This window comes from Montipora capricornis, chromosome 14, assembly GCF_036669925.1.
Source record: "Montipora capricornis isolate CH-2021 chromosome 14, ASM3666992v2, whole genome shotgun sequence".
Classification (NCBI taxonomy): Eukaryota; Metazoa; Cnidaria; class Anthozoa; order Scleractinia; family Acroporidae; genus Montipora; species Montipora capricornis.
The window spans coordinates 474,436-485,000 of record NC_090896.1 but is presented as its reverse complement, the minus strand read 5'-3'; the positions used below and the strand labels follow the sequence as shown (position 1 = coordinate 485,000).

Below are 10,565 nucleotides of genomic sequence, written 5' to 3'. Positions count from 1 at the left end.
GAGCACGTAATTACGTTTCTTGGAAGGAAAGACAATGCACTTAGGGACACACCAAAGCACCGTTGATGGAACTTTAGGATGTAAAAAAGACATTATATTTAATGGAATTCCTTGCTAAGAAGTTCAAAAATAAACATTCAAGCTTTTTGCGTTCGATCGAAGGAGAGCGCGTCCTAATTTTGTTCCGATTGGGTGATTTTGTGGTCTTGCAAAAGGAATCGACAGGGACAAAAAAATGGCCGCCCTGAAGATTCTTCTGCTGTTTGCAGGGGCACCCTCCCCGCACGCGTATAGATCTCGATCTGATGACAGTCTCTTTTTGTCACTGCGACTGTCGGACGCATTTCAATAATCCGAGATTACTACTAGTTGTAAAAACAATTTCGTGAATGTGGAATGAGTCACAAAAGCTCTTTAGTTAGTTTACCAACCTGGGGCCAGTTGCTCGAAGCCTGGTCAGCGCTAATGCATCAATCAATTCCAGCGGTGCCCATCCCCCCCCCCACCCCGGGCAACCCGCAGGGCATTTGCTCAAGTTGTCAGTGTGGGGGTGGGGCATTCTCAATTTTATCGCGGCCCGGGGGCTGGGCATTAGCCTACCCGGGGGCGACCCGCGGGCATGCGATTCATCATCATTTAAAATGTCTTGATTCTTCACAGCGACAAGGTGAACTATATTTGGTTTATCAAAGAACGATCACCGACGTGAACACGGCTACTTCGATCCCAGGGGCGGGGTATTTGCCCTCTTTCTTCGTCCCCACCCCGGGGCATTAAGACAGCTTATGTGTCCCCACCCCCGGGAATTTGCCCATTTTTTTTAAAAAAATGCTAATGCACAGGGGTTAGCATGGGTGGGGGATGGGCACTGCTGGAATTGACTGATGCATAACCGTTGGTTAAGAAGTATCAAAATCGGTTTCCGTGGTATTTAACGCTGGTTAGCACTATCCATGCTTCGAACAACTCGGGTCTGAATATTATTATAAATAACATAACAGCAATAGGAACACCAATGGAAACGCTGCATCCATGCCACATATATACTTCAGTAACTGCCCACACAGTGATACATATAAGAGAGTTTTTGAACAGAAAGCAACAGGGCTGCAGAAAAGAATATTCATTGCTTAGGCAGAATTCGAATTGCTGAGGGATAACAAAAGACTTACAAAGAGAGCAAGAAGAAATTGGGCTCTTCTGTGCGCAGAATTCAAGAACATCTCTTCCTCTGAAACAGTCAACCACATAGAAAAGAAAAAGGCACAATTAAGGAAATTAGAGGGACATTGTATCGGAAAAAAAGTAATGCGAGACAAGATGATAAAATAGCCAATTTAGACAGGAAGTTTCAGACTAGCTATGCAGGGTGGTCAGAAATCTAGTTGCTGGCTCGAAGGTAACGGTAAAGGTAAAGGTACACCTTATTTAACGTTGGAAGTTCCTTTACTCACTAGAGAGTACTCTCCCAGGAAGCCGACGGTGCGCTCATTTTACCCCCCTCTTTTCCATCAGTGCTCCGTTTTAAGGGTATTTAAAGCTACTTAGGCTACACTGAAAGGAAAAAAGTCGAAACAAGGATGTGAGATCCGGGGATTGAACTCGGGACCTCTTGCACCAAGGCCGCGCACTAACCAACTGTGCCACCCCTGCTCCTCCTCGAACATCAAGATCATCATGGTGACCTAGTGGGAAACTGAGATCTCCCAACCATCCAGTTTAATAAGGGGTCACCTCAAGGAGATGCACTCTGCCCCATGTATCATCACCTTGGAAATGAACCCAGTAGCCTGGTTACATAGTGCAATCAAGGTAGACGATCTCAAGGTGTTTGACTCATCTGAGCCATGGGCCTAGACTACCCAAAGAAGAGAGGAGCACAAGTGCAAAATGTGGCAGAGTGAAACTGAATCAGATAACAGATTGAGACACTTATGTCCAGAAAATGCACGTAATGAGATGCTAACCCAATTTTGACATTCCAACTTCTCAAACTCATTAATAATTTATATTCAACATAGGACTTTCACAGTCTCTTTTATCATTAGCTTCCAGAGGGTTAAAACAAATTTAATTTCAACACCAAATAGTTCCGCAAAAGAGCATCCATGAGCAATGTCTGCACTCAAGGCTTGAACCTTGTGTAGTTCGTAGTCTTTGAAAAGTCCACCACAATCTAAAACCGGCACTTGTTCCTCTCTTAACCTGTGGCATTTGGCGAGAATGTTAACATCTCAATTATTTTTATATTTAGTTGAAACTGGAATGGCCTCATTAACCGAATCACTTTCTTGGGAAAACGACGTGATTCTGACTCGCTCTCCATCACGACCTATTATGCAAATTTATTCAAATGTTCTACCTTTTCAACTCACCCAAATATTGAATATTCATTTTCTTTGCATATTGCCATCACTTGTCTCATAAAACAAAAGATCATCATTTTACACTCATAGTTAGTAAAAAAAAGGTTGAGAAGTCATGTCAAAAACTTGTGCTTCGTGTTTCATCAGGGGTTCCTAACACCTCAAAATTATAAAAGCACTCTGCCTAATGGCATCGTGCATTCATCTGTTTCTTGGTGTTTGGAACCCCTGATGAAACACTCGCACTCGTTTTTGACATATTAGATGAAGTGTCTCCTTACATCTAAGCATTTGCTCCGTATTTCCAACAATACGCTAAGGGTAAGCCTTAGCGCTATTTTTAGTAAATAGGGTGCATGCAGCTGTTTATTTTGTCTGTATTCTGAAACACAAGTGATGTTGAAGTTCGGAAAAAGAGCAAGGGGATGCTACTCTGCATAATTACGTGCATTTCTGGACGTAACTGGGTTGTAAGCCTAAAATCAGGCTCCAGCTATATGTTCTAGGGTGTGAAAGAGACAGTGTTGGTAGACAAATGGCTTGGCCTCAAGTTTGCAGCACTGGATTACAGTGTACCTGCAAAAGGTTGTCTGTAATTTGGTCAAGCCTACTGTCCTGTGTTGATCAGATCACACCTCTAAACTCATCTAATGTGGATCCAACACTAGCTGATCACAGAGTCAAGAGCAATAACACAGAGAAGCTGCAAAAATCATTTGTGAGAAGTTGGGAGTGGTCCCCCCTGTAATGAGCTTGCACGAGTCAAAGATAACTGAGATAAAGGCAGTGATAGAGCCTTTTGAGAATGCAGACCAGTCCATGAGAATGGTAAAGCTGCTTGAAAAAAGGGCGATTGGGAAGGGACAAACGTCTCCGGTAAAGAAGGCAGAAATTACTTGGATAAGCTAGGCATGATTTAAACCAAGCAGGACAAGTTGCATGTGTGCCATGTCAATGAAAGATGACAGGATAACAAGTTAAGCCAAACAGGTTGCTTGATTTAGCTGCATACATCTCTCTCATACCATTGATTGAGCTCTATAAGGAACTCATGCTGACCAAGGTGTATTCTTTGTGCGAGACATAAACAACACAAGGAGATTTCACTGTAGACATTGGCAAGTTGCCAGAGACTTTCACTCAAGTCCTAGGGGATGCTCCTCACATCAAAGAAAGGGAATATTTGGCACTGCTACTAAGAGCCAAAGAAGCCGTGAGGTATTTGGCAGACATTCAAAACAGTGGGTATAATGTTCATATTCACTCTGTACGCAGTTCAAGAAAATGGAGTTGCCTAACCTTGCAGTTCCAAATGGTATCCTATAGCTCGGCAATAAAGCCTTGAAAATGTGTAACTGAAATATTATAGGTTTCCTTGTATTCCCCATACTCATTGAAAATAACAATTTCAGCTTTTCAACATTCATTATCATAGCAAATCTGCGGAAGACTCACAGAGACCCATTTTTATTAAGACAATCTCTTTTCTTCAGGTAAAAAAACTTCAGCTCAATGAATCTGCATGTAAACTACCCCTGGTTGAAACAGCCCACAAGTCCAGCTGGTATGAGGGAATACAGGGCTGTGGAATTCAATGTGAAAACCCGATATTTGACAAAGAAGAACACACAAGAATTCATAGATTTGTGGGAGCATTTGGAAGCCTGTCCTTTATATGCAGCCTTTTTACAGTGGTAAGGGGATTAGGTACCTTTCAACAAAAAATTTGTGTTTCATAATCAATCAGGAGATATCCAGTCACTCAAATACCAATAACATGGAAAGTAAAAGTAATTCTCCAGGCTACCAAAATGAATGAACGATCTAATGAGAGAAAAAAAAAGAAACAACATGCTGCCTCAATAATGAATAAATCACTGATGCAATTAATTCAAAATCTTCAAATTGGACTGTACTTGAATTAAAGTCTCTACAATAACTGGTTTCAAGCCCAACATTGATTAGAGGGGGCAAGTAGGGAAGTGCCTGAAGTCCCAAAAATGTGTACTGGACTGAGATAAAAGCAAGTGTCCCAAAGGAATTTGTTCATGATCGTAGGTGTGCATGTGGCTCTGAGTGGCTTTCGAATCTTACTGTAAAATCCTGGATAGTGTTATGTCTTCCAAGCTTATTGCTTCTCAGTGAAAAAAATTATTATTTTCAAAAAAAAAAGGGAAAGGGGCACAGTAACGGGCTAATTTTTGTGATAAATACCAAATAAGTGGGAATTTCCTGTAAAGAAAGATTCTACAGTTGAAGCAAAGCTAATAGTTTCATTATATCCCAGGTCACATTTCTGATTGGCTGGAAGTCGCAGAATCGTTACCCATCAGTTATTCTGTTTTACATGAACAGTTGTTTCTTTGCTGCTTCATTGGGTTTTCTCATTCAATTTACTGACGGTGCCAGAAATCAAACTGTATGTCGGCGGGATGAAACAATGCGACTCCAAGAACCAAGGTGAGCGTAATTTAAGGTGAAAGTAATTTTAGGTGAATTACTGCAGGATTTTCGTTTTGAACACATCGAGGCCAGTATCTGGAAAGCTAAGACCAGAAATGAAGGCCCTGTGATAATTCACTTAAAATGACTCACTGGATATTGTAAACGACAGGAAAACGATTGATATTAAAATATGTCTTGCCATAAAATGTTTGATGTGTTACTTTTTTCTGGGAGGTCTTCGTTTTCTACATCTTTGTTTTCCACATACCTGACATAGTCATAGATAAGAGTTTGTTGTTGGCCCTGTGCTCTGCTACTGGAAGTTTTTCCTAGGAATTCTCCGCTGAAAACCAACATTTGAAGTTTACAATTCAGTCAGATTCAGTGGAAGTATAGCTACAATACGAAAGTGCCAAAGAGCAATAATTTCAATTTGTTTATTTATTTAAAAGGGTTCATTCCACAACCCAACCCTTTGTTATACTCATCCTAATTACCCAGGGGTAAGCGGCTGTTGTCATTGTCAAAACGAATTATAATCTTAGGTTTGAAAGAATCTGTCTTTCATTACTTTAATTTAGGGGAAAAAGTAGCGGACTTCCCTGAGTGAAGTGGTTTATGCTTTTCGTTGGCCGTCAGTAGCAACTGAAACAACTGATTATCATTGATTTTTCTTCTATTCAGTGAGGATGACTGTTTCCTCTGCATTCTGACATTTGTCCTGGTGTACCATTTCTCAATGGTTGGAGCAGTATGGTTTGTTATCTTGGCATATTCCTGGTCCATTTGTTTCAAATCTCTTGGCAGCACAAGAGATAACTTTGCAGGGAAAGTGGTATATTTTCACTGCATCGCATGGATTCTTCCCCTTACATGGACAGTAAGCATTCTTGCTCTACAACAGGTTAGCCAGTTTGCAATAATCTATCAAGCTTCAAAGTAATTTTAATTTTTAACAGTTTAAATCCATTTCCATTGTACAGATGTACAAACATCATTGGGAGGAACTAATATTAAGTAACATAGCAGAAACTGATTGGACAATTCAGAGAAATGAACGATTTAAACAATATTGATCAGGGAAGTAATTACTTTAAACCCTGGCCCTGGATTCCTGGATTACCAAGACAAAGAACCAGGGTTGGCCAAAGGTTCTGCAGTAGAAGGCTGTTTGAAAAGCCAGAGGTGCAAAATATTGAGATTGTCATATCTGTTAACCAACACAGCCATAGAGTAGCCAACAAAGACAAGAGTAGGAAAATATTTTTTAACAGGGACATAGTTTTTCAGTGAGTTATTAAGCATCCAATAGCAAGCAAGCATTTCGTTGGACCTGTTCATCAGCTCAGTGCGGTCCAGTGGTTAGGGCGCTTGCCATGAGATCTGGGATCCCAGGTTTGAGACACATTCTTACCACTAGTTGAATTTGTTCCTGGTCTTCCCTGTTGTTGTTGAATGTTCTGTTCTGTTATGATTGTTTCATCGGCCCTGAAAAACCCCTATGGGGACTGGTCAAGTAAGTATGTATTGTATTGTATCATAATAAATATGGTGCAAAAATAACTTCACTGCCCTGACACGCTGTACCACATGATGACACTTTTACAGGTTGACGCCAACTCTCTCAGTGGGATATGTTTTGTTGGATATAAGAATCCCAAAATGCGAGCTGGATTTCTCCTGGCACCACTCGGCCTTGACTTGCTCATTGGAGGAGTATTTTTAACACACGGTAAATTTTCTGCATGAATTCGTTCATACTTTACTATTAATTGATCTGGTTTAAAGTGCCCATGTGACAAAAAAAATCACTTCCTTCACTTTATGCGGTATTTTATTGTCTAAAATGTGATTCATCATCACTATAAAGCAGTGTTGACAGTTAACGACTTGCTCTACAAACAAAAGTTTCAAATGCTGAAACGCCACGCGTACTTGTCAAACTTTTTTAAGTACCTGTAATTCTTACTCTATGACTTTAACTTGTACAGTATTATTGTATATTGTGTTACTTTTAATAATAGCAACATTTTCCGTTATAACTGCACATTAAACGTAACAATAGTTATTATGAAATGACGGAATGAAATGTTTTGTTATGAACTGTACATGTAAGTCATAGAAATACAGCACTGTGTACCTCAGAAGAGTAGAGGACAATTATTTATTGCACACGACTTTTACACAGTGTTATGAATATTATCAGAAACTCATAAGATCATTATGTTGAGTTGGCAACTTTGTTTCAAAGAGTGTTGATTGTCCTATGGTTTCCTTACATGAAGTGTTTGTGCATGATATGCCATTAAATTGACATTAAACCATGCCCAGTGAGTATTTTTAGTGATCCTGTATTAAGCAGCCAGTTCCTCAAGTCCCGAGGGTGGCTGTTAGATACAGGTTTGACTCTAGTTTTGAAATGCAAAGAAAGTAATAATTGTTTTTGGTCACAGTAGCACTTTAAAAAGGCAATATTAACATTAGTTTATGGGCAAACATTCAAAATCCAAATGAAAATTTTTGTTTGAAGGCAGTTGCTAGAATAAGAAGAAAAACAAGGATTGATAATTCTTTTGACAGCAGAGGATAAAGATGCAGAATAGGGTTATAACTTTAGAGATGTTAGCCCAATGTTTCACGAAAAATGACCATTTTTTCAGATTCAATATATTTCTTGGCAGTGCGGAAACGATCCTCACTGCCAAAGTATTAATTTTCGTAAATTTACAATGTATACCAATAGTCATAACCCTCTCACTCCCTTGGGCAATGACTCTTTGAGACTGTATAATTCTGGACCTCACAGGGGTGTAGCTATGATTTTTTAAAAGAGGGGTCCAATCTCTCACACCCAGGGTACTTACCGGTTTGTCATGTCAACATCCATGCTGTTTTTAGTGAAAGTGACAATTTTTCAGATGAGCCGTGAGGCAAAGGGAAAGTCACAGGCACCCCAGCACCCCCTTCCCCTCCCCCTGGCTATGCCCCTGCCTTAGTTAGTCTCTGTGACGGTATTAAAAATTAAAGAACTTCATACTGCTGCCAGGATGTAAGACACTTTTGCCATTTTTTATTGCAGGTATGGTAACTCTTTGTAGGCTACGTCGATCGAATCCAAATTTTCTAAGCAGTAGAGCAGCTCATAAAATAAAGGAAACCATAGTGCGAGTTGGTGAGTTAGCAAAAGAAAGGAATTTAAATACCATCAACATTTTTACAGCTCTGCCTGTTGCTCTTTCCTAACTTTTTGTCTCCACCATGATTTGCAGGTATTTTTGCAGTGATTTCATTTTTGACAGTGTTTGCAACGTTTGCATGTCATGTTTATGAATATCTCAACCAGTACAAATGGGAAAAAAGTTACATGACGTTTATAAGGTAGGTAATGAATAGAATACAAGTATATAGATAACAGGCAAAATACTCTCATCATTGGTGCTCATTAAACCTTTCATTTTAAAGATGTATTGCAGACAGAGCATCAGATGGTAAAAAGTGGAACAGAGAGGACTGTTCAGTGAGTGAGCGTCCTGATCTGGGAATTATTGAGTTGGAACTGGCTTCTTTATTTGGAACTGGAATTGCTATGAGTAGCTGGACTTGGACCTCAAACACATTGCAGACCTGGCAAAAGTTATGGCACAGGTAAGTCTCTAAGAAAAGAATACATGTAGTTTTCAAAGGATGGTACAAATTAAAAGAAGCTTTATAAGTGAACAACATTACGAAAAACCTAAATTTGAAGACATTAATTTTAAAAACAGAGCTAATGCTTTAAACATTACGACTTCAACTATAATTTAAAGTACCTTTGCCCTGGGAAACAAATCAGTCATTTCATTTTACAGTCAGGGTCCTTGCTTGAAATACAAGATTTTCCTGTCAGTGTAAATGGACAAACTTAAACTAGTCCCAAGAGGACAAAAGAGAAGTACTCACAATGAGTGTAGAGAAACAGATAGATTGTCGCTGTTTCGTGTATTAAAAAGCCAAGGGAGTGGTGCAGTAAAAGAATAATAATAATAATAATAATAATAATAATAATAATAATAATAATAATAATAATAATAATAATTATTAAAGGAAATTAGATCATAGAGCAGTTTTAGAGTTTACTCTCACATTATTCTTTTAAAACAACAGAATAACACGAAGGAACAGACATCCTGAGTTAAGTCACTACAAGACAATACGGAGAATGAAGAACAGAATAGCGTGAGTAAAAAGGAACATGAAAAATCAAACAGTCACCTTTAAGTTACAAGCAATCAATGCAAAATACTGTGATTATATCACTTTGTTTTTTACTTCTTTATGTTACCTAGTATGCCCCCTCCGGTTGCTCAATTTTACAGCCTGTTTTTATGTTCTAATGTATTACTCATAATATAGAACATACACAATGATTGGTCAATTTAGCAGACTTCATTTAGCAGCACTGGGTGATTGACTGTAAGGTGTGCTTTTCTGCGTGCTTTGATTACCAAAACACATAAACATCCTATGAATGTGGTTTTTTCGGGCTGTATGAAAGTTACAACTCTTTGTTTTCTCCCCTTTATATTAAATAGGAAAAGGTCAGTTATCATTATGATACAGCAACAATAAATTCAAGTAACGACATGGTACTTTTGTGATAAACACTGTAACATACAATATGACCTGGAACTCAGTTAAACAAGAGGCATTTTACTCTACCCCAATCCACTAAGATTTGAAGTTAAAACAGGCCAATTTTAGTAGAGTGCATAGCATTCTGTGCACTAGTAATTGCACTGGCTAACAGCATTCCTTGGTTAGCATTAGCATGAAGAGAACACAGTATCTCCCACAAAAAAAAAAAGCAACATAAAAAAAATTAGTAATGTATTTTGCAGTAAACCCTTCTTAGGATAACATAGTGAATGCATAGTTTTTGTGTTTAATTAAGTGTATTTTGCACTGCCACAATACTACGTGTTAGATCCTAAACCCATTGCTTTAAAAATGGTTTCTTATTTTGCAGCCCAGCTGTGCTATATCCTGCTATACCAGATGCACAAATGGATATTGTAATTAAGGCAGAAGAGGCAATTCAAGCTCATGGATCAAAAAGAAAACAATGCTTGGACATGAATGAAGAGCCACTTAAACTTAAAAGCATTTCTGAATTGATCCCTCCAGAGAAAATTAGTTGATAGAGATGTATGTTGTGGTGGAAATTTGTTTTTGGGGGACTCTTGACTGTTATCTTACTTCTTCATTTCAACTGGATCAATGAAAAGAAGAAAGAACAGTCACAGAAAAACGTCAATGTCCTCCCAGAAATAGATTTTCACCACAACATAGTAGCAGTAGGTACCGGTATGTATACAGCATACTTACGGTACATATGCAAGATAAAATTTATTCTTCTTCTTTCAAATTAAAGTACACTGTATTTAATGTCTCTTACAACCAACTGTAAAAAAATGCTTATTGTTGTTCAAACATTCTATTAATAAAATCATTAAATGGCCATTTTTATACTAGAGAAATATACTGTAATGTGTCTGGAGGACTTTGGACAGTGTTTTTTAATGGGTCTTTCAGTTCGTCATTTACTTCATCCTGTATAAAGACAGTCCGTCTTTGAAGATACACTATGAATGATTTGGTTCGTCTAGACATACAGTATAATGTGTCTCTCACCCATCTTTATACAACCTTACACAGGATGAATTAAATGATGAACTAAAAGATACATGTCGTAAAAAAGGTTGCTGTTATTCATTG

General features: G+C 38.5%; 1 protein-coding gene and 1 long non-coding RNA gene across 2 annotated transcripts in view; one reads left to right on the top strand and one right to left on the bottom strand.

The window, feature by feature from the left end:
- LOC138032453 (protein smoothened-like) overlaps nucleotides 1-10,327 on the top strand; it is an 11,680-nt gene extending 1,353 nt beyond the window's left edge. Inside the window, exons 2-10 of the mRNA XM_068880132.1 lie at nucleotides 3,860-4,060; nucleotides 4,654-4,826; nucleotides 5,496-5,715; nucleotides 6,420-6,543; nucleotides 7,891-7,983; nucleotides 8,081-8,189; nucleotides 8,274-8,456; nucleotides 8,955-9,026; nucleotides 9,817-10,327. Coding sequence (XP_068736233.1) covers nucleotides 3,860-4,060; nucleotides 4,654-4,826; nucleotides 5,496-5,715; nucleotides 6,420-6,543; nucleotides 7,891-7,983; nucleotides 8,081-8,189; nucleotides 8,274-8,456; nucleotides 8,955-9,026; nucleotides 9,817-9,988 — 1,347 coding nt within the window. The 3' untranslated portion in view covers nucleotides 9,989-10,327. The remainder of the gene's footprint in view (nucleotides 1-3,859; nucleotides 4,061-4,653; nucleotides 4,827-5,495; nucleotides 5,716-6,419; nucleotides 6,544-7,890; nucleotides 7,984-8,080; nucleotides 8,190-8,273; nucleotides 8,457-8,954; nucleotides 9,027-9,816) is intronic.
- LOC138032456 (uncharacterized) lies at nucleotides 4,052-6,311 on the bottom strand. Its single transcript, XR_011128371.1, has 3 exons — nucleotides 6,226-6,311; nucleotides 5,080-5,154; nucleotides 4,052-4,190 (listed from the first exon to the last, which is right to left on the bottom strand). It is a non-coding gene; the product is annotated as an uncharacterized lncRNA (long non-coding RNA).
- Nucleotides 10,328-10,565: the final 238 nt, after the last annotated feature.